Below are 24310 nucleotides of genomic sequence, written 5' to 3'. Positions count from 1 at the left end.
TTTCAAAGTTCATGTTGTGGTATATCAGAATTTTATTCTTTTTTATGGCTTAATAATATTCCAGTGTATGCATATACCACATTTTATTTATCCATTTATTTATTGACTGACATTTAGGTTGTTTCCCCTTGTGGCTACTGTGAGCGGTGTTGCTATGGACATTTGTGTTCAAGTTTTTGTTTGAATACCTGTTTTCAGTTGCTGCATCATATGCAAATTCTGTGGTTAACTTATTGAGGAACTGCCAATCTGTTTTCCACAGCACTGCTTCTAAAACACGGCTGCAAATTCTTTGATATTCCATAGAGGTGGGGTCTCTGCCCCCTCGCAGGGAAGTGGGTGGGCTGGTGACTGATTTAACGAATACAATATGGAAGTGACGCTGTGTGACCTCCCAGACTAAGTCACAAAACTACACGTGGCCTCTGCTTTGTCCGGGAACACCTGTTCTGGGAACCCTGAGCTGCACATAAGCAGTAAGACCACCTGAACCCAGACTAGTGAGGCCCCTCATGGGTTCTCTGGTGCACAGTCCCAGCTGAGCCCAGCCTCTAGCTGCCCCTGCCAGGTGTCAGCCTTGGACCCTCCAGATCAGCCCATCTGGGACCTCTGCCAATGCCACATGGAACAGAAGGTCACCTGGCTGAGCCCTGCCCAATTCCTGACTCGCAAATCCGTAACATATACTAAGGGGTTGTTTTCAGCCGCTAAGTTTTGGGGTAGTTTGCTACAAAGCAATGGATCCGTGGAACACCTGCCACGAGGTTTTTCTGTGCTCACGGCCGCTACTGAGCCAAGAATGGGGACTCAGCCAACTCATTTTGATTCCATACATTTCTGCATAGCCTGACTTAGCTCTTTCTTTGGGCCTGTATGAAATGTGATCAAAGACGACATCTGCTCGCCATGTAACTGACGTATTTTGGAGCTCAACAAAGTAACACAGAATAAACACTTGCAGGGCTGCGGGATGGATGCTATCAGACATCGACAATACAATACGAGGAAACGGTGTTCGGGGGGCTGCTTTCGTCCTTGAACGGTAACAGAACGAGGAGTGGGGACCCTAACGTGCTGCCATCGCTCCTGTTCTCACCTCGCACATTTGACATTGGAACACAAGCGTTTTCTAACGAATCTTCGGGATGTGGGAAGAACACAGGGTGGCAGGAGGCACTCATTGCAAGAGAAAGAAAAGTGGTGTGGCCTGCGTTTGCGTTCGGGGGCATCCACAGCAGGGAGCGGAAGGGTTATGGACTCAGATGTCAATGTCTGAGGGCTGGAGATGGAAAATGTCTCTTGCCTAGAACTTTTTTTTTTTTTAAACCGAGGAACAGGAACACAAAGAAAAGGCCGCTAATATCTTTAAGCTCAAGTTGCTTGCTTCTGGAGGGAAATCCAAAGATGTCCAGGCATCGGAGTTTTAACCAAATGAACCCCCTGTTCCAGCCCCGGCTTCCTTTCTGTTCTAGTTAATGAAAAGAACACGTCCTTCTCCCCTGGACAGCGAGTCCTGGCAGAACTCTCTCTGACACACACTCCTAGGGTGAGAAATACCCCCGCGGGCCTGACTCAGGCTCAAGTGCCAGGGCCTTTTGCCTCAGGGGAGAATCCTGCCCTCCGGGGCGTGAGACCCCCTCAGACTGACCCCAGCAGAAGGGTGAGCGGGATCATGTCTGAAAGCCAGGCGAAGAATGAGCCTGTAAGTAGTTGAGGGGGCGTCTAAAATTATCTGCTCACCTTTAAATCTCAATTTTTAAAATTCTATCTGTAGACAAATCTGTCAGAGCCTTCCTTCCACCCATTAGGTTATTTGATAATTTGAAATTAATTCATGATAATCAATTAGCCTTGGTGTATGGAATGCCCCATCTTAGAAGGCGCCCCTTCTGAGGGCCTCCGTTCCCTCCTTCCCATTGCCTTCAGGGTTGACTTGAAACAATGGCTGTGAAGCAGGTCGATGAACAGAGGAATATGGACATAAGGCAGGTCTGCAGCTAGCCACCAGCACCCCAGGTCCGACCTCACCTTTATAAATACCACTGACCTCCCTTTGTTTAGCACATGCTGGGTGCCCAGCATGTACTCGGTGCTCATATTAGCTCTGTACGTGAGCCTGCAAGTTCAATATCATCATCACCATTTTTTCGATGAGGAAATTGAAAAGCAAAATGATTAGACACTTGACCAAGATCACCTGGTCAGTTAGTGGGTGATACAGCCCGTATCTGGCAAAATGCTCATGATGCTCTATAGTGCTGCGCTGTGTGTCAGTAACAGTATAATATGTGGATGCTTAGTCTGTTCACATAAGCTGAGGGGGGTGAAGGGGAAGATAATTAAGATTTATTGTGTTAGTTTTACACATGAAATCTCATTTGATCCTTATGACCCACGAGGGAGAGGATATGATCTTCATGTTACAGAAGGGAAAGAACATTCCAGTAGGTGAAACAGCCCGGCTCTGGTGGAGCTAGAATGTGAACCCAGGGTCACCTACTCCAATCCAAGGCTCTTTTCATTGCACCGTGAAAACCTTTCCTCAAAATAAGAAATTCTTTACAAACAGTCTATTTTTGCCATGGAGCATAATATGCTAAATATTTTATAACGTCCAAAGTTAAGAGAAAATGATACTGATTCCCCAGGGCTTTCCTAAGGGGTCCGCGTGGATGGTAAAGGCAGCTGTTATGTGCTGAGGCTGGGCAGAATTTCTCACCAGCAGAGCTGAAGCAAATCCGTGCTTTCATTTCCACCCAGCACGTACCACATAACTCTTCTGACAATCTCGCATGCTGGTTTTCCGGTCAGTTTTGTAATTAGGCTTCCAGACAGAAATACCCTAGTACTCAGAGAGGTTCCCTCATCTTCCCAAAGTGACATAGGTTTAAAGTTGCCAGGGTAGCCACCTGTCAGATAAGACTAGAAGCCCCCGACATGCAGGACACTTGTCTGAAGATTAAGGCAGGGGTGCAGCAGATCCAAGAGGCTACAATTCCCTTCTGAACCTGGGGGATGTATAGTTTGAAAAGGGGGAGCTATAGGAGAAAGATCCCATGGAGACATCTGATGAGATGTAGCAACTGGCTAATATTTTTGATTCTTGGGTGATGAGTGCTTCTTGGGAAGTGAATTGAAAAAGGGCAGGCTACACTGTATTTGTAAAATTCCCATTGGCCTGGAAGGAGAGTGTTTGGGCAATGAGGCCCTGCTTCATTGTGAATGACCTACGTCTCTCATGAGGGGTGCAGATGAAGGTTAATAGTATAAATGAACTTGCCTCTCTCCCAGAATTGTGTTCTGGCTAAAATGTTATTTTAATTCCTAATTAAAATTACATTATGTATAGAAAATTGCCTCTTTAAAAAATATCTTTCATACTTACAGAATTTACAGTATGCTTTCATGCACTAACTTTCTCTCTGGCTTTATATCACCATTTTACCCAATTCTTTAAAAAAATTTTTTTCTTTATCTTCCATTTTCATTTACCTACTTTTTTTTTTTTGGAGGAAGATCAGCCCTGAGCTAACATCTGATGCCAATCCTCCTCTTTTTTTTTTTTTTTGTTGCTGAGGAAGATTGGCCCTGGGCTAACATCCGTGCCCATCTTCCTCTACTTTATATGGGACGCCGCCACAGCATGGCTTGACAAGCAGTGCGTCGGTGTGTGCCCGGGATCCGAACCTGCGAACTCCGGGCTGCCGAAGAGGAGCGTGCACACTTAACTGCTGTGCCACCGGGCTGGCCCCCATTTACCTACATTTTAAAAAATAAAATAAGATATCTAAAATCCTCTTGGAATATGGTAGGGAAAAAGTAAATAAGCAAATCAACCAATAAGGAGAAAAAGAATATGAAGTCGAAGGAGTATCCCCTTCTAACATAAAGTTTTTGAATGACACTGTAACATACAAGGCATTTTCTCAATTGTCCCCCAGGTGCAAGGAAGCCACTTTAGGAGGATATTTTAACTTGGGAGTGTCTGCACTCAAAAGGTTCAAATTTAAGTCACTTAAATGTGGCCTTTCTGGCTTTACCTTCAACACACACACAGAGCCCAGCTGCTTACCCTTCCTGGAATCACAAGATTGTCGATGCCAATCAAATCTTTCTTGAGTTCATGCAGCTTCTGGAAATTCTCCATCTTGATCATTGTACCGTGAAGCTGTGCCACCATTTCAGTAATCTCTGCCAGAGCAGCTAATGAAGGAAACAGACACAAAAACTCCACAGCATTAATGGCAGACAAGGGTCTTTTTTCCCAGTGTCTCCAAGCTCAGCTCTCCAGGGTAATATCCTCCAGTAGCTCATCTGTCTTAGAAGCCATCCTTCTAGGGAAAACACTGCTATTTCTCAGTAATAACAATCGAATGATTTGCTTTATGTATTTATTTGCTTTACTTTAGTTTCCCAAAAGCATCTTGAAAATGTACAAGCCCCCTTCATAGCTGTGTGGTGTACAGCTGTCCTTCAATCAGAACCACTGTTGCCTGTAGAGAGACGAGAAGCAGGGGACTCAGAGGGCCTGGAATTTGTCCCCAGGGCAGAGATTTTTCTACCCGCTCCTGTTATCTGGAAAGAACAGAGCACAGGGAGCAGATTGGCCACAGAACAATCTGGGGCAAAGGAGGGATCTTTCTGGGAGAGGGTCTAATTGAGAGTGCAATATTTTTGGGTAACTAACATTCCAGCGTAATTCAGTTCTTCGTTCTGCAGAAGTTAGAGTGTTTACCAAGATGGTTGTGGAGAATAACCGCAAAACTAAACTTTGTTTTCCAATATGGGCACACCTCCCCCAGACTGGTCAGCATCCAATATGGAAAAGACCCAGTGCCCAATTTGTACACGTTTGGGTGGCATGCAAATCTACAGCAGGTGAGCATTTAGGTATTTTTGTCAAGAAAGCAAGAGATACTTATCAACTGAACTTTAGTCTTCAGAACACTAACTACCCCCTCCCCCAGCATTTCAACTTGGGAAGGGAAGCATTTTCTTTTCTTGCTTTCTCCCTGGGGATGCAATTTAAATGCTTCGTGGCTTATCACAGAATGCTGCTTGTCTCAGCCATAGTGACAGACCCAGGGCTTGCTCAGTCTTCAAATACTGCCAGCCGATTTGGTCCAATCGACAGTTACTGGGCACCGAATGCTTAGTGGGGTGGGAGTGAGGAGGCTCTAAGAGGAAAAAGATGGCGCCCTGGCCCCTGCGTGCTCCTGGGGCACGCATCCTGGATAGGTCTTGGCACTCTGCATCCCTCATGTTCAGAAAACATATGTTCAGAGATATCTTGGTTTTCCCAGCCTTTTTACAATGCTGCCACCCTACGTTTTAAGCTAGGTAACGAACACCTTTGCCATTTAATTGTCAAGGAGAGACTTTTCTCATTGAGGACTGCTTAGAAAAATAGTAACACGCAAACTGGGCAAGTTGGCCGAGGATAGCACGTGTGAAACCGAAGATGTCCCCCACCCTCCTGGGTCATAGATCTGCACAGCCCCCTGAGAGCTGGGAAGCGTGTTGGGGCATTCTATCCAGGCTCGGCCAACCGGCAATGCCAATGCGACAGGACAAGCTAGGTGGGTGGGTCCCCCAACCTCGAGGGTCAGACACAAGCTGAGGCCTAAGGGAGGAGGAGCATTGTGCTAGGAAAGGGCAAAGACATGGGAGCGATGACTTTAAGCAGAAGGAACAGACTATACCAAGGCAGGAGGCATGAGGCACCACAGTTTGTCTGAAAGACAGTCTAAAGCTAACCAAAACCACATCAGGGGCCGTTTCTGTTCGCCTTCCGAGAACTGCCAAGATCCTAATTACTTTGCCAAATCTTCGCTGGGGTTGTCTAAAAACTAATGTGCAGGAGTCCTTTATATATGCTAGATACCAACCGAGTGATTTCTCAAGAACGAGCCCCACGTCACCATTCCCCTCCTTAAGACCCTTCCTGTGTGCCCTTTGCTCTTCAGTTGAGGTCTTGGAGGGTTTACGAGACCCCAGGGGATCTGGTCCCTGCTTACTGCTCCAGCCTCGTTTTTGCTGCTGTCTCTCTGCATTCCACACTGTAGCCACACAGAACTTCTCCTTTCTGGAACGTTCTGTAGTCTTTGTCCCCTTTGGACCTCTTTATGTGCTATTCCCAACTCTATCCTCCACACCCTCCCCTCATCCAGGAAAATTCTATTTACACTTTAGCTCTCAACTCTGATATCCTTTCCCTCAGAAAGCCTCTCCTAGAACCTGAAGGCTGGGTGGGAAGCCAGCACCCCTGCTGCACCAGGCATTTCCCTCTCACAGGTTAGTCACTGCCCAAGTGCCCCGCTCTGTGCCCACTAGTGGGTTCTCTGAGCAGGGGCCACGTCCATTCCATTCCCTCTCGTGTGTCTAGTATACAGCAGGTGCTCAGTGCGTATCTGTTGCATGAGAGACTGGTCAGGGGCCAGATCCTGAGGAGTTTAGACTTTAGCCTGAGAGAATCAGGTGTCCCCGAGGTTTTAAGCACAGCAGTGAGTGAGAGATGCATTTATAAAAAGAGAACACAGGTGGCCTAAGAGATGGGAGGTGTTCGTGATGCTTTAAGCAAGAGATATGGGCCTTGACGTACTAACAGGTGTGCAAATTCATGTAACCTGTCAAGAGCCACCTGCGGAGGGCCCACTCGGCATACAGACTGGCTGGAGAGTGTAGGGGACGCAAGAACAGGCCTGGGGCCCTGGCCCTCAATGGGCTTGCAGTCCAGGCCAGAGAGTACAGACGTCAACAGACTGCATATAACACGAGATGGACGACTTAGGTTCAAAAAGACGATGCATGGCATGGTGGGAAAGCATGGGCTGGAATACCAGCTCTGACCTTTTGCTGAGTGATACAAGCCCTTACCTGCTCTGAGCCTCAGTTTCCTTATCTGTAAAATGGGATAACACTTATCTCATGGGGTTGTTCAAAGAGTAAAGGTGTTAACATAAGTAAAATATCTGGCACAGTACCTGTCCCACATGCCGAGCGAGTGACAGTGTGTAATCTCATCATGAGACAGTGGAGTACTAGGGTCAAGAACACGGGTTCTGGGTTTAGGTTCCAAGTCATTTACTTTCCTGTGTGACTCTGGGCAGGTTCCTTACCTCTCTGGTCTCAGTAGCCCCCATATGCAAAATGAGCTCACCACTGCCTGGTGGGCTTGTGGTGAAGATTAAGAGCTAATACAGGTGAAGCGCTTATTGCGGCGACTGGTCCATCACAAATGCCCAGCAGCAATGAGCAGAGTATTTATTACAAGCCATTTTCTGTCGCTGGTCCCAGGAGGGAGTGATGAGTTTCCACTGCGTAGGCAGAGGAAAACTTCTTGGAAGGGGCTGACTCTAAGTGGAGTTTCTCCAGGGTTCTTTGCCCCAAACCACCCAGGATCAAAGGAGAAATGCATGCAAAAGAGAAAGGAACAGAGAGGTCACAGCGATGACTGTCACCTTCTTTATGGCAAGATCAAGAGGTAACAAAGTATTTGACCAGGTACTGAGAAGCACAACTCCAGGCGTGATTAGGAAAACCCGGGACACAGGCTCACAGAGCTCTCCCCCGGAGCCCCTCCCGCGGCGCGCAGGCCGGCGGCGCTCACCGCGGCAGTCCCTGAAGTCTGGGTGGCTGGGCGGGTGGTGCTTGCACAGGCGCTCCAGGACCTGCTTGTAGTGCATGAGCCGGTGCAGTGGACGCAGGAGGAAGGTGTTGAGTGGCAGGTAGCAGACCTTCTGCAGCTCGAAGTCTCTGCACACGTTCTCCAGCCGCCGCGAGCCACGGATGCCGGTCTCTAGGGCCTCCAGGGCCTCGCCGTGCTTCCACAGGTGGGCAGCCAGTTGCTGGTGGGGGAGAAAAACAAGGGGGGGGGGGCGGTCCTGCTCAGCTGAACTGACGTGCCCGCGATCCACCCAGGCGGACTTTCGGATATGAAGATCACCTTTGCTTTCATTATTTCATCACATTTATTTAATTTCATATTTCACTATTTAAATTAAATTCTCAGGACGAAATAAAAAGCTCTATTAAGCATTGAACAGTTTCAAGTATGTAGGGATTATAAAATATGTGATGTATATATAATATTAGAGGTGTAAATGTTCTTTTAAAAACAAGACTGGCAAAACTGTGAGGAAATAAATGAACAGGAGCTCCTTTGGGGGCCTGTGGTTTTCTTCTAAATGTCACAGACAACAAGCAGACCAGGGCCACTCAATAAACACTATGTAGCTAAAAATAGATATTTCTGTTTAACTCTCCTCATGCATTGGTATAGTAACTATCTGACATGAGCCTCCTCTCTGCTAGATTTGGGGGAGCTGGTTGAGAATTAGACATGGTCCCTACTCTACTGGGGTCTGAGAAAGATCCTTTGCTTAATCAAACTTTTGTTAGGCTCCTGAACCTTCTCCCAGGCCATCTGTGCACTTACCTCCTTGCAATATCCAGTTTTAGCAAGAATCCTGCTAAGTCAGTTTAACCAGAACCCCGCACCCTAGAGATCTGGTCACCCTGGCCATTGGGTTCCTCGTCTCTCACCATCCCCCAGGTGAGGTCTGACCACCCTGGCCTGCCTTCAGCAAAGAATCCTGTTAGGTTGGTTCCGCCAGAGTCCCCCTCATCCCTGATGTTCTCTCTTAGTAATTTTCCATCCTCTGGCCGCCACCCTGCTCCTTGGCTATAAATTCCCACTTGCCTAGGCTGTATTCAGAGTTGAGCCCAATCTCTCACCCTCTGTAAAATCCCATCGGTCCCTACATCTAGCACTTGGTCCTGAATCAAGTCTGCTTTAGCATCTTTAATAAGTGTTGAATATTTTTTTCCTTTAACATGTTGTAGTGCAGACAGACGCAGGGTAAGAAGTTTGATGATAGAACGTTAAAGGAAGAATTAATTCCTCATGGCAGGTGAGGAAGAATCACAAGGTAAGGACATTTCCAGACAGATGAGGGTGACGGGGGAACAGAGGACACCCTGGACAAGAGAACAGTGGTCGTCCTCACGCCTTACCCCCAGGACTGGGCTGGCTGTCTGTGCGCTGCTCACTCCCTCATCCAGACCCCTAATCCCGGCGTCCCCACTCCCACACTCCGCTCCGTAAACAGCTTGAAACACAGAGTCCAGACACAGACCCAGCACCCCAGCTGGAGCCACCCCACGATTCTCTAACCTCAGGAGTGCTGCCACCAGCCAGTTACTCAGGACAGAAAAACCTAGAGACCATTCCAGATTCCCTTTTTGAATCCTTCATCGAGTCCTACCAATTCCACCTCCTCAGAATGTCAAACCTGTTCCCGTCCTCATCCCCACGGTCACTACCCTCGTTTCGGCCTCGTGCCGTCCACCACTGTAATGGTGTCTCCACTGGGGTCTCTGCCTCCACTCCTCACCCCTCCACTTCATCACGCCTTGGGCACCGAAATGAACTCCTACAGTGCAGTTGAGCACGTGGCCCTCTTGCTTGGAATACAAGAGCTCCTACCATCTCGGGACAACCTCCAGAGTCTTTGGCAGGACACATAGGGCCCTTGGGATGTGATCCCTCCAATGCCTCCATTGTGGCCTCTTGATACTCACCCCGGGCCACCCACTGAACAATTGGCACTTGAATGTGCCAGGCTCTTGCACCCAGAGCCTCTGCACGTGACACTCCCCAGCCTAGGACCCCAGTCCAGCCTCAGCCTCCCCTGCCCCGGTTAGGGACTCCTCTCTCCTCCTGTACTTATGCTGAATTTGTCCATCTTAGCCCTTATCACATGGTCTTCCCTGCTGGGTTTATTGGCTTTAAAAAAAAAAAAAAAAGATTCATAGGAAGTGATAAAGAAATGTACAGGGAGGTGCTATGCACCCTTCACCCAGCCTCCTCTAATGCTGCCATCTTGCATAACTATAGCACAGTATCAACACCAGGAAACGGACATGGCTACAATCCACAGGGTTTATTCAGTTTCCACCAGGTATGCCCCTGTGTGTGTGGCATGTGCATGCGTGCGGGCATGTAGCTCTATGCAGTGTTATCACGTGTGCAATCCCCTATTTGACTGTGAGAGAGACTGTCACGTCACTACATCCTCAGGGCCTTGATATACACAGTGGGTGCTCAATCAGTGTCTGCTGCCTGCATGCATTAATGAGCAAATGAACCAATGCACACACCCAGCAGAGGCAGGAGTCTTGTGAGGACCTGAGCGCCTGGAGAGGCGAGTTCATGATGGCTCGAGTGCAGAGTAGAAGGTGAAGGATGGGAGATGGAGCCTGGAAAGATCGTCTAGGGCCAGAGTGTGAAAGCTTTCTTCATCAGGCTCAGAGTTTGGACTGTATTCTCTCAACCACAGAGAGACAAGCAGGGTCTTGAGCCTGGACAGTCTGGCTGTAATATAAATGGTGGTTGAGAAGATGGCTCGATGGGAGGCAAAGAGACTCATCAGGAAGCTAGTCGAGTCATCCAGCAGAGAGAAAGCTGAGAGCCAGAAGGAGTAACGTGGTCGGATTTTAAGAAGAAGAGGGGCCTGGAGGGGGAGGCTGGGGAGACAGACGGCTCAGGAGTGACGGTCCCAGCCCGGAGGGCAGGAGAAGAGTCAAGGTGAAAGGCGAGGACCTCCTTTTCTTTGTGTGGATTTTGAAGTCCCTTTGTGCATCTGGACAGATGCTTCCAGTTGGAAGTTCACAGTGTGGGCTAGAGATCATGATTTGAGTATCTCTGACTTTCAGGAGGGGATTAGAGCTCTGGCCCAGCTCCCTCAGTCATGAGCGGAGGGTCTGGGACCAGCCAGTCCAGCTGAAGCTAATGACAGCATTCCGCTGAGTCCCAGCAAATGCAGGTAAATGCACAGGTGTGGGGGGTGGGAGCAGGAAAAATATATTACCCTAAGAATTTGGACAAAAGTGCTAACCTGGGCTTCTACATCTCTAGAGCTTTCTGCTGTTCCCCTCCACACTTCATAAAAATTCTATAAAACCGATGATAACAACTGTAATATAAAAACAACCTAAACAAGTTCTTAAAAAGCCTGCCAGTGGCTCTCCAAGCCTCTCCTTCTATTTTTATTTTGCTTGCACAGAGCTCCACGCTATAAATGCTCGTGGCATCAGCACAATAACTAAAATGCCAGCACAGCCAAGGAAGCTGACTAAATGCAAAAATGCCAACTCAACCGAAGAGAAAGAACGGCTATGAGCGGAACTCAGGTGTATTTTTAGGCGGTCTTAGGTGCTGGGTTACTGGAGAGGAGGGTGGATGCCTAGTGAATGTCAGCTCTCCCTGGGAGAGCCACAAGGGAAAGCTGGTAAACAGAACTCTAGGGACTGTCCCAGAGGGGGTGCGGAATGAGCTGGCAGGTCTCCACTGCTGTCCCCAGAGTCCCACCCTCCTTGGAGGGAGGAAGCGCAGACGGGAGCCCCCCCACCCCCACCCCCAGGCAGGTTTATAATCTCAGAAGAAAGGAGCATTGTGAGAAAAGGTAAAAAACCAAACTGACTGAGAAAAAGTGAGAACATGGGAAAAAAGGCTTCCTCTGAGGAAAATGATTGGGAAGGACAACAGTAATAAAAACATGTTCTAGAAGAGAGAAGAAAGGTTATTTTTAACGAGTGAACAAAGCTAATCTGAAAAGGCTACACACTGTGTGACTCCAACTTTATGACATTCTGGAAAAGACAAAACTATGGAGAGGGTAAAAGTCAGCGGTTGGGGGAGGTGGGGGGCTGGTGTGTGGAGGGGAGGGACGACCAGGCGGAGCACAGAGAATTTTTAGGGCAGTGAAGATACCCTGTATGATACTGTCATGGTGGGTATGTGACATCGTGCACTTGGCAAAACTTACAGAACAGATGACACAAAGAGTGAGTCCTACTGTAAACTCTGGATGTAATTAATAATAATGTATCGATATTATTGTAATCAGTTGTAACAAATGTACCACACCAATGTTAACGTTATCGGGGAAAGTGTGTGTGTGTATGGGGGGGTGGGAGGTGAGAACATAGGAACTCTCTGTGTGAGCTTTCTGCTCAATTTTTCTGTAAACCTAAAATTGTTCTAACAAAATAAAATATATCAATTAAAATAAACACCACGGAAAGTGAAAAGATGTCTGTTACTGTCACATCTGAGTTTTGTGGATCAACCTTACTTATGACATTAAAAATACCAGAGTTGTGGAACATCTTAGATAATTCTTTCTCTTCTTTTTTTTTGCACAGAATCCTGCAACCCCGATGGCTTCTATGGCTTCTCTCTGATACTGCGCAAAGTGGGTAGTACTGCTTTTTGAACACCGTGAAAAAGCGAGCAACAGCTTGGGGTCTGTTAATAACATCTTGATCTTTGTTCAGAGAAACAGGGACTCTCTTGAGTAGCTTTAGAGCCTATCTTTTCTGTGTCCCCCTCCCATTGTCCAAACTCATAAGATACATAATTCTAAGGGGAAAAAATTAAACACTAAACAACTTAGCAAGATTCTTGGGAATTAATTCAAACCCCAACACTAACTTTTATTCTACAAGGGCCTCATATGTAGTAGGTGCTCAGCTAGCACGGGATGGACCGATGGACAGAGGGATGGCTGGATGGACTGAAATGGTGGCAGTGCAAGGGACCTGCTTTCTCTAAGGGATTATTAGCTCTTAGTGGTTGGTTAAGGTTATTAGACAGGCTCTGGGCAGCCGAGGTACGGGAAAATTGCTTTACAATGCAAATATGGGTGTATTTGTATTCAAAAGATAAATTGTATGAATTAAAACATTCTATATTAAGGGAATTGTTAATGGATTAAAATGAAAATGCAAAAATAAAAATTTCAGATGTAAGAGGGGACAGATTTCAAAAATGAGAATATTCGTTTGAAATGTACTGACTCTTTGGGTATATTTTCACTCTTTTGTATCACTGTAGATATTGCTGGATGGTTAGAAATATATCTGCCTGGTACACTGACTTAAAGTCATAGAATTGACTGGAATTCCTACATAGCTACAAATCCAAAAAAATCCATTTTTGTCACAGTTACAAGAAGCCAAAACAACTGACTAAAAGTGAAATGTTCAGTCAACCAAACAATGTTTTGTCTACGTAATTTTTTAAAACGAGTTTTGAATGATTTGTTCTCAGAATATATCTTTGTTTTGGTTACAACACAGCTTTTGAAGAGAAAAAGTACTAAAAGTGCTTCCCCCAAAGTGACCGAATTTTCCTCTATGCTTCCAAATACAATTACCTAGGAAGGACAGAATGCTTTCCCCTGAGCTGTGTTAGACGCAGACTGTCAGATCAGGCCATGTGTGCTGGAGGACAGGATTACAGCCAAGGCCCCGGCAGCCCCAGCATTTTTTCCCAAGGGAACTCGAGTCCCGAAGCAGCTCACCTTCATGCCCTGAATGTTCTTCAGCATGACATCTCCGATTCTTTGGTGATCTCCTCTGATGTGGGCATTTGAGCGGCCTTCCCTGAGAGCAAAGGATTGGAAACCAAAGTGTTAGCAGTGAAAACGTTCCAGAAAGTGTGCCGGCCCAGATCATACAATATTAACCTACGTCTTCCTTTCCCATGGCGTCTTTGTACCTCTCCCTTCTCCGGGAGTCACGGAACGTTGGCCCTGGAAGGAGACTTTGAAATTACCCCAGTCATTCTGCAGACAAAGAATTCCACTTGTGCTTTGAAAGAGCCAGGAAAGAACCATTTCCTGACGATTTTCATTTGGTCTCATTTTACATTTTTTCCACTCACACTTGGGTGATCTTAGCATTATTAGAACGGCGTGGAGATCACTTGCAGTAACTAGCTCATGAGACGGATTCTATCCCACAGATTGAGACTAACAGACACTTCTGAGAAGCGAGACAGCCTCGAAATCAAGGTTTCTGCTCCCAAGAGCCCTTAGCCTGAAGCAGACAAAGAGTTGTGTGAAACGCCCTTGGGAAGAGAAAAATATAATTGAGAAAGTGCAGGAGGCCCATGCATGGAGGGGAGAGTGAGGAAAAGGACCCAGAAGAGGGCAGGATGGGTGTCCCAGGTTCGGAGAGGAGAGGGGAGGGGCCAGGGCCCCCCTAGACATGCTGGGTGACAGGTGACAAAGATCTGGGCATTTTCAGTGGAGTATTTGGGTATATATTCATATTTCTGATAGCTTAGTGCTTTAGCCAATGTTGATAATCCAGGCGCTTAAACAGCAGAGAGAAAAATAATAATGGTAGCTCGTCCTTGGTGAGTTCTGCCCACCATGCTGAGCACACCGTAGGCACCGACCCATCTAACGCTTATGGCAGCCTCATGAGGCAGGTACCACTATCACCCCCATTAAACAGCTAGAGAAACTGAGGCACAAAGAAACTACCCAACTTGTCTAATGTCAGTTATCACGAGATCGTGAGCTTGAACTTGAGCCCAGGAGTCTGGTCTACGCTCCCAACCTTGACACCAGTGTGGATCTGCAAATTCACACACTGACGAGAAAAGAATTTCCCAGAGACAATTAAAACACGAATTTCAATGACAAACCAGGCTAATATCTTCAAACCAACTGTTCCGGATAGCTAGAAGCCAACATAAGCGAAAAGGATGAATTAAAAATGTAAAACTCTGGGTATGAGGCTTCCAGTTGGAAGTGAGAGGCGCTCAGAGTGGAATAAACACCTGCAACCCCAGTCAGGAGGGGCCGTGATTTACACCCCACAGATACCATCGCTAATGCGCCTCCAGCAAGGAGAGAAATGACTTCCATCTCGGTGGAAGCAGCACTCGGAGCCTTCCAGAACTGTTGACTCAATCTCTGATACCAAGGATCTTGAGATGGGGAGAGAAGGGCAGGGAGGAACGCACGTGCTTAATGAAGCAAACCCAGGGGATAGAAAAGCCAGGGCAGGTAGAAATGGGCTGGCTGCTCACTCACTTCTGGCTTCCCACGCTGAGCAGTGAACAACCCGATTTATTCCACTGCTTCTAACTAGGCGGATAGTGTAAACGCCGTCACAGGACGCCAGAGTGCCGAGAGCCAGGAGGTAATTCAAGCTTCTCTAAAGTGAAAGAAGAGAGAGCGTCCATGATGCCCCCAGCCCCTTCCTGGGTCTGCAGTAGCCCCTCCAGGCTCCGTCTTTCTTTATCCTATTCCATTCTCTTCCACTCTGACACAGAATTCATTTCTCAATCCTTCTGCTTCCTCTTAGCTGCCAAAACAAACATTGTTGGCAGATCGCCTTAATTACTACTGCTTCTCTTCTAACTAAAATATGGATGCTATCCTCACCACCCCCTGAAAGGGTTCTGTGGAAGATTACCGTTAACTCCTCGATTACCTATCCCAGCGAGGTATCACCCCCCTGCTCCTATTCAACCTCTCTGGCTAGAGGCCTCAAACTTCCTGGCACTCTGCTCTCTAGCTTCTGGAAGGCTCTCTCCAGGCCCTGATTTCTCTTTAATTAGTTCTCCAGTCCTCTTTGCCAAGCCTTCCTCTTCAGGCTACTCCCAAGATGTCTGTGTTCATTGGGAATCCATCGGTGGTTATCTTCTCTTTTCACTTTCTACTTTTTCCCTTCTTTTCCCCTATTGTTATCCCTTCTATTCCCATGGTCTCAATGCATGATGCCAAATCTATTCCCAAATGTTCTCTGTAGCTACTGACCCAGGCACTGTATTTCTCATACCTTCCAGAGGGCTCTACATGAATGACCCCACAGGTATTGCAAACTCAAGAGGTTCCACACAGTTAACTGTCTTGTTGCCAAAACCCAATCCTCCCCCTACATTTCCTTCCTCAATGATGTAACTGTTCTGCCCTAGTCTCAAGCTAGGAACCTCAGTTATTCTCACTTGTCTGGCTCCCATATCCCCACCCATCTGATCAAATTCTCCCCCAAAATGGGGTCACTGGAGAATAGTCAAGCATCTGTCTTAGGTCCAGGCTCTGCTTTGGAGACAGTCCTCAGCCCAATGCTAATCGTTGCATATTATTCCACCCCATCAGCTGCACGATTGAGGCATCTCTGGATTTTTGGCAAATGGTTATTAATGAAATCACTGTTGAGAACTTTAACATTTGGCTATTCTGCTGATCCTGGTGTGTGACTGGATTTGGTTGAGAAATTGCTCTTCTCTTTACGCACTTGGAGCAGAAAGGAGCTCCAGCCTGAAATGCAGGCTTTCTACTATTTAGAACCACCCACCCCACTGCACCTTCACCACCACACAAGGCTCTTCTCAGAGCTGGAAAGTTCTCCTTCCCTCTCTCCACCCCCCCCCCATGCCTGAACAACAAAGAGCCAACTACCTGAGCCAGAATGGCCTGATTTTGACTAAATGGCACACATCAATAAAAGGAGGCAAGCCACCATTTAAACTTGATTTGTGGGTACATAGAGCTATTATCTGTAACTTAGATAACTGAACCAAAACTTTCAAGTGGGCATGCCATTTGACAATGCACATAAGACAGGTCTTTAGTTAATCCACAAGACAAGATATTTTAGCGAGAGTCCTCTGGATTGGGTGGGCAAGGGGAGAGTGGGGGTCTCTAGCTTCCATTCATAATGAGCAATTTCCTCCCTCTCACTGACAGCACCCCACCCCGAGGGAAAGTGAAGTGTTGGAAGGCAGACGCCGGAGGGGGGCTCGGAGAGTGGTGCTGGAAGCCGAACTCCATTGACTTTACTTCCTTTCTTCTTCTGCCAACTATTTATTAAAAGAAAATGTGCTGAAGTTAAAGCCCCAAACTCAAGGGGCCATTCCTCCTATGTCAGCTTGCTAGCCGAGCCCTGTTTCTCTGTCTTTAGCATCTTTACTTCCATTTTAAAAACTGCTCTGGGTTAGTCACCAGCTCCTGTGCTGCTGGGAAGACACTGATAATCGATAATTTACAGCTCCTGTGCTGCTGGGAAGACACTGATAATCGATAATTTAAAGGGGGCCAGCCCTCCAAGGTGTGGTGACACCAGGCTGAAACCTCTGACGCTAATGCAACCAGTACAGGCAGCTCTGCCCCCTCCCGTCCCCTCCCCACCGCAGCGCATGGCAAGTCCCAGCCCTGCTGGTTCCAGAACATGGAGTCAGTCCATGGGTATGTGGACAAGACCCGAAACTCCTGCTGCCTCGTACAGAAATACCGTCGTGTTTTTACTTCCTCTACATGTTAATGCCACCAAATCCACAAGTCCAAGCGTTTGCTTTATTATGAAGAGCTAAAAGGTTGTTTTATTATCAAGAACGTGAAAAAGCAATTATAGCTCTTCCGGAACATCCTCCGGATGTTAACCTCACAAGAAAAGGGTCCTTGTTTGGAGGACAGGGCCACATATTTGTTGTCTGTGTAAACACTGCACGGCTACAAAGCTGCAAATTCTTTTGACAATTTCACTTCAAAACATCATGTGCTAAGAGGCCTCCTAGATGCTAACTACTGACCCATACAGCAGGATTCATGTCCTCCCGGGAGCAGCTACACGTTATCTCCTCACAGGGTTGAACATACACACACACACACACCCGTGAATCTCCGAGTCTTCCGGACTCCCTGTCAACACTTCATTCTCCACGGTATGAGCTGGTCAGTAACTCAGCAGCAGACAGATTGAGGAGAAGAGGAAGAAAAGGAAATGAAAATGAGGACCAGTCCTCCGTGGGAGGGCCGCCGACCAACAGCAAGGCTGTCTGCTGGCGCAGAAGGAGACCTTGCAGGTGGGGGCTCTGACTCTGTCCGCCAGGAGACTCTACACCTCAAGGCTGTAGGTGCAGGTGGGGCAAGGCAGTGGCAGGGGAAACGGCCACTCTGCTCCCCCACTCACATCCGCAACCCCAGGCTCAACATAAAATCCACGTGGAACCCTAGAACACACAGAGTTTACGGCACGCCGGTGACTTTGCTGGTGATACAAGCCCCAACTGTCCCTCACGGCACTGCGCGCCCTAGGGCGCCATTGCCCTCTGAGAGGCTGTTCTCTGGAAAGCAGGACAGGTCTGGCTTCAGTCAAGTGTCGGAGGAGATTCTTTCCCCGGGAATGCAGGCAGAGACTGATACACTGCGCTTGTCAAGGAGCCCAGGATTAACCCAAGCACGTTCATTAGACATTCAGCCCTCTCCTTCTCCTCGCAACAAATGAAGAATCCTTCACTAGATTAAAACACAAAAGCCAACTGAGCAGCTCGGAGCTAGAGGGCTGACTCCTCCTGGCTCTGTGTCTGGGGGCTCTCTGACCCGGGAAAACAGATTTGACTTTGTGGAGACTTATTTCCAGGTCTTATTTGCAAAACGAACACCACATCCTTATCCGTACTATTCCTTGTGGTTTCTATGATTCTAAATGAAAAAAAAAAGCTCTGTAATTATGTGTGCTTGTGTATCTATGTAAATAAAAGGATAATATGTAAACGAGTCAAGACAAATCTCCCGTTAATATGTGGGATGGGGAGGATGGCTGGGTACAAAAAGCAAACAAATGAGCCAGAGTAATAGATTATATTAATATAAAAAATATATCTTAGCCAGATGGAATATATATGGATTTCAATATCCTTTGAAATCCCTGGAGAGGACAATCCCATTAATTTGAACGTTAATTCACATCCCCACTGCTAGGGAAGACATCTGTGCAAGAGGCACCCTCACTGGGCCAGGGGCGCGCAGGTCTCCCTCCGGCAGCCATGGGTCAGGGATTCACGCCGTCCATGGGCGCCAGACGAGCACAGCCGCCTTACCTTCTCGCCCGTCTCGTGCCCATCGATCACACTACTGGCTTGCTTAGAGCTACAGCTTTTCTTCTTTTGAGGTTTAACACCAGATCCAGTTTAATAAGAGGAGGAAAAGTTACAGCCCACTCCAGGGCAGTCTTGACAGCATCCAGATGAGACCCGAAGTCATTACCCAGGTTCAGTCCTGTTCATGGCCACATACTAAAATGCAGAATAGAAGAGCCATTTCTAACTCATCAGTGACCCGGAGAGTGCTCTCTCTCAAGCATTTTCCAGGAGAAGCCCACCAGCGATTCAGGCAACTGGAAAAATCTTTTTCCGTTTTCTTAAGTTAAGCAGCTTGCTCTCAAAGCACAGTGGGCTTTACAGTCAGGAATAAGGCAGATAATCAAAGAAAAACTAGCTTCCACACGCGCTTGAGAACATGCAACTTGACTCATGTGTTAAAAGGAGACAATCACCAACAACCATCGTCCCTGGATCCCTAGGCGGACAGTGGAAAGCCAGCTCGGGGCAGAATATAATGGAAGCTCAAGGTGTCCTTGAAGTGTCTTTCTTGCCTTTGAAACAACAAACATAAAATTTTAAATAAATTTATATAACTAAGTATAGAAGCGATTTCCCCTCATGGTACAGCCATAACACATATCTTGTCCTCACTTTCTTCTGTTGTGTATTCTTCCAGACTATTTTCCAGATAGACCACACTGCCTTGTCTCCAATGAGTTTCACTGCTGTCTACTTTGAAAGCAGTGATTTTTAAAACCTTTTCGCACAGTCTTGTTTTTAACACCAATGAAATTCTTCTTCAAACAAAAGCGTTTGCACAAAAAAGTAGCCCTAATCTAGCTGAAGCAGGGAGTGGACGGCTCAGAGAACTGCCCTTGAGTCTTGCTTTTGACAATGACCTCAATGACTCTGAATTCTATGAAAATGGACTGAGAAGGATCTAGTGTGCTGGGGCATTCAGTCATGATGGGGAAGGAAGGTTGCGTCCATCCGTCTATCTTCAGAGTTCCTCCCGTTAATGCCTCTAAAACTGTGCCATCCAATATAGTATCCACATGTGGTTATTTAAATTTTAACTTAAAATGGAGTGAAATTAAAAATTCAATTCCTCAGCCGCACTAGGCATATTTCAATAGAACTAGAGAACAAGTAAAGTTAACAGCCACGTCTCCTGCCCCCAGGTTCACGGGCACCAGTAAGAAATGGGGTGTCGTCTCACCTAGCTTTACACTAAACAACTTTCAGAGCTGCATTTTCCATAGGGGGAACGATGGGGATAATTCCACAAGATTGTTTTGACTGCCAAATGAGACAACTGAAGAGAAAATGCTTTAAAAGATATTGCAGAAATGCAAGGTGCTGTATTGCACAAATACTGCCAGTCTTTAAGTTATGATTTTTTTAAACACCTCTAGAATACTGACAATGATTTCTGTTCTGAGAAAAGGGTCAGACACTCATTGCACTCTTGGCTTAGCATGAGAAGAAACTAGAACAGGAGCTCCTGAGCTGGCCCCAGGCTCTCCTTTCAAATCTCGTCAGGCGGGTCTGGCAGCCTCCTTGACACAGAGCAGAGCGAAGGATGTAACTAGAATCCAAGCTGTAGAAGAATGGGAATTGTGGCCTGTTTTGTTCACTGAACACTGAGGAGAGTGACCGATCTATAGTGGGGACACAATAAATATTTGTTGAATAAACAAAAGAAGATCCTGGCCAAGTCTGCTGACACGAAGATTAGCACGGACCCTGCTGCCAATGAACAAACGAAGAACAACGGCGCCCAGGTGCTTTCGTGGTTGATGGCGTGTTGCCGTCATCACGGCAATGTGGCTCTCAGGACAGCGCCAGAGTGGGGAGAGGGGGAGGGGTGAGAGTGGCAGTGAGGGGGTGGAGGGGCGCTGCAAATGTTTTGTTGGGGCAGTGGGTTTAGCTCCTATGTGTTGAATGCCACCATGTTCTAGAAATAGTGCTAAATGCTTTCCAAACTCCTCTCCTTCACCTCTTACAGGCAAGAGATCATTATCTCCACTTTCTTTTTTTTTTTTTAATTTAATTTAATTTATTTATTTTTCTCCCAAAGCCCCAGTAGATAGTTGTATGTCATAGCTGCACATCCTTCTAGTTGCTGTATGTGGGACGCGGCCTCAGCATGGCCGGAGAAGTGATGCGTCTGTGCGCGCCCGGGATCCGAACCCGGGCCGCCAGCAGCGGAGCGCGTGCACTTAAGCCACGGGGCCGGCCCAATTTATCTCCACTTTCAAATGAAGCAGTTGATGTTAGAGGTTCAGTGACTTGCTCGAGGACACACAGTGGTAAACGGAAGAGGAACTGGGATTTGAAAAGGCTGCCTGACTCCAGGCCTGGTTTTTCTTTACTTCCCTACAAGGCCTCAAACTGACAGTGTAAGTACACAGGTCACAGCTCAAGGTTCTGGGTGCACGGATGGCTCTTGCCACGAAAAGCCCAAGTGCACAACAGGAAGGAACAGAGCATGTCACGTCCTCGTCCCCGTCCATGCAGTCTGTGTGTCTGTGCTCCGCCCGGCATGGCAAGGGGAGCACAGCTCAGCAGGCCGTGAGGATTTTGGATTACGCTGGGGTGGAGGTTTCCCGTGAGCCAGGAATTTTTTCTCATGTTACAGGTGAATGGCAATGAGGCTGTTCTTGGAGTTCTTTCCCTCTAAAGGTTAGGCCTAAAGCTTCTAGAACGAAAGGCATAGTGACAGCCAGAGGGGCTGTTTTCAAAAACCAGTTGTGCCCTTAACTAGCTCTGTGATGTTTGCCAAGTTACTTACCCTCTCTATGCCTCATTTCTCACCTGTAAGGTGAGGAAATAACAACAATAATATCGACCTAATGGCATTCTTGTAAAGATTAAGTGACGTGGTACACAAAGAGTGTTTAACAGTGTCTGGAACACAGGACACATTCATGTTAGCAAAAACTACACCAACAAAATCCTACAGCAACTCCTCTTCTTCCAAAACTGAGGGGATAAATTAAAGTCCACCTTAACAGTAACACCATAGAAGGAGCCTCGTGTCAGGTTGTAATGGTCTCAGCATCTCTGTTGACCTAAATCAGAGCCAAACAGGTACCACGAGACACCCTCTCTCTTCTAGGCCCCGCCACTGCGTGCCCCACCTCGTGCCTGATTCAGCCACAGGCAAGATATCTCTGCTCAAGGATCCCCAGACACCATGGGGAAGTAACGACAACAGTCACGAAACATGGGTCCTCAAGGGGTCCTAGGACATCACGTATGTGTTAAAAAACAAACAAGCAAGCAAACTCAAAAGCTCCCCTGAGACTCAAAGGGGAGGGGGAAAATTTACACTAGTTGAAGAGAATAACGTCCAATAGCCCAAGTGGTTTGAAAAAGTTAGTGCTCGGAGGGAGGTGTACTTTTCTTCTTCTTCCTCTTGTTCCCTCAGCAAAAAGTCAGTATGTGAAGTTTTAAAACTAAGGCCCTGGAAGCAATTCCCCAGGGAGAGGGCAGAAGGCCATGTCGGAGAACCAAACAAAGTTGAAGAGGCAGCAGGGTGAGGTGTGAAGACCAAGAACTGGGAAGCCACCCACCCTGGGTTCAAGTTCAGTGTTAACTGTAACCTGGGGCAGGTTACTTCATCTACCATGCCTCAGTATCCTCATCTGGACCTGCCCCTTGTTGTTGCGAGGATTAAACAAGGTAATATGTGTGATGTGCTTGGAACAGTGCCTGGTGGGTATTATTATAGTTGTTGTTTTTATTGCAATTATTTGGGGTGGACAGACAGGCTCCCAGGGCAAGTGGCAAGGCCAGATTCTACAGGAGTCCCCGCTGATATGACCACCCCAGCAGTGGCCGTCTCGCCATAACAAGTCTCTTGGTAGATTAGAAAAAACTTGAATCCACCTTCTTAGGTTTGAGGCCTAAAAGTGACACTTCTGTAGACAAAGTCACCATAGGACCAGTGTTGACCAGATGCTATGAGCTTCTTGCCACTTTCAAGAGAGGACCAACACCCCAGGAGGGTGTTCAGAGCAGACGGGCATCTTGATCAGCAGTGCTGACCTCCTGGCGCCGGGAGGGGAAGAGAGGCTGCAGGAGTCAGAGACATGGGTGCTGGATGGGGCTGTGCTGGTTCCCGCTGTGTGGCCCAGGGCAAGCTGCACTCTCATTTTCTCCTCTGAAGAATGAGAAATGATGGCAGATGCTCTCCCAGCTCCCTCTCAGGTGTAAAATCCTGTGCTTCAACAACACAGCCTCAAAGGCACAACGGATCAGATCAGACCCAAATTCAAGTCGTGCTTCTGTCACTTATGGGCTGTGGCTGTGGGCAAGGGGTTTGACCTTTCTGTGCCTCATTTTCGTAATTACAAAATGGAATAATACCTACTCCTAGGGAAGTTCTTTTTCAACAAGCGTGGGCAAGGTCTTTCTGTAAAGGGCCAGCCAGTAAATATTTCAGGCTTTGTGGCCCATCCAGGCTCTGTCACAACTACTCAACTCTGCTGATGCAGCACAAAAGCAGCCATAGACAATGAGTAAAAGAATGGGCATGGATATGTTCCAATAAAACTTTATTAGCAAACACAGGTGGCAGACCAGATTTGGCCACAGGTCATGCCAACCTCTGTCTTTGAAGATTAAGTGGGAAAAGCATGGTGGTCATTTTTATTTTGATCAATAATGGCAACTTTGCAATGGTACAATGTACATAAAGAGTTTGCACATAGTAACTGCTCATCGATGGTAGCTTATTATTAATATCAAAGCCACAAACTTTGCATGTAAATATTTTACAAGTGTAAAAGCACTGTCCATCCTCATTTGCCAGGACCTCCTCTGCTTTGGAGCCTTTGAAACACAACAACAAGCAAACTTACTTATTACTCTTCAAGATTTACCCTAGAGGAAACTACAACATTCTCATGCATTTGTTTTGCACAAGTATTTTGAGCAACTATTGTGCGGCAGGCCCTTTGTTGTGGTAATGAGTACTAGTTCTTCTTGAGTCTTTAGATCAATGCTGCCCAAAAGAACTTTGTGATGATGGAAATGTTTTTTATATCTGCTATCCAATACAGTAGCCACTAGCTACATGTGGCTAATGAGCCCTTGATGTGGCTAGTGTTACTGAGAAAACAAATTTTTAATTTAACTTAAATTGCTACAAGTGGCTAGTAGCTACTGTATTGAGCAGTGTGGCTTTAGATGACCTTGTTTATCCTTTTCTTATATTGTTTTGCATTTGTAAACTGTCTCAAAATCTTTAAGGAGGATGAGGCATAAAAGGATTTAAAACCACAATAAAAATGAGCCTTAAAAAGAGTTAGGATTCTATCCCTGGCTCTCTTTTGTCTCAACATTCTCTTTCTTAAAGTTTTGATTCTTCTTGTGGATAACTTCCAAATCTATACCCCTGAGCCCCATTTCTTTCCCAAGCCTGAGACCTGCGTTTCCAACTGCCTGTAGGACTTCATTACTGACCCCTCAAGCAAGCTCATCTTCCCTCCATCGCACTTGCTTCTTCCTTTCTTTAATTTCATGACCATCCTCCCAGTTAACCAGGCTCACAGCTCCAGAGGCCTCCCGTTGCCTTCTCCTCTGTCCCATGATCCCTGACTTGTCTGCTCGGTG

At 46.9% G+C, this 24310-nt stretch overlaps 1 protein-coding gene across 4 annotated transcripts in view; it reads right to left on the bottom strand.

The window, feature by feature from the left end:
* The window catches only part of FARP1 (FERM, ARH/RhoGEF and pleckstrin domain protein 1), a 285713-nt gene that overhangs the window by 12911 nt on the left and 248492 nt on the right, over positions 1-24310 (bottom strand). For all 4 annotated transcript variants that reach the window (XM_058548404.1, XM_058548406.1, XM_058548403.1 and 1 more), the window contains exons 17-19: positions 13368-13449; positions 7610-7847; positions 4073-4203 (exon numbers count right to left, since the gene is read on the bottom strand). In XM_058548404.1, coding sequence (XP_058404387.1) covers positions 4073-4203; positions 7610-7847; positions 13368-13449 — 451 coding nt within the window. The remainder of the gene's footprint in view (positions 1-4072; positions 4204-7609; positions 7848-13367; positions 13450-24310) is intronic.

This window comes from Diceros bicornis, chromosome 9, assembly GCF_020826845.1.
Source record: "Diceros bicornis minor isolate mBicDic1 chromosome 9, mDicBic1.mat.cur, whole genome shotgun sequence".
In the NCBI taxonomy this organism is placed as follows: domain Eukaryota; kingdom Metazoa; phylum Chordata; class Mammalia; order Perissodactyla; family Rhinocerotidae; genus Diceros; species Diceros bicornis.
This window is presented reverse-complemented; position numbering and strand designations above follow the sequence as displayed.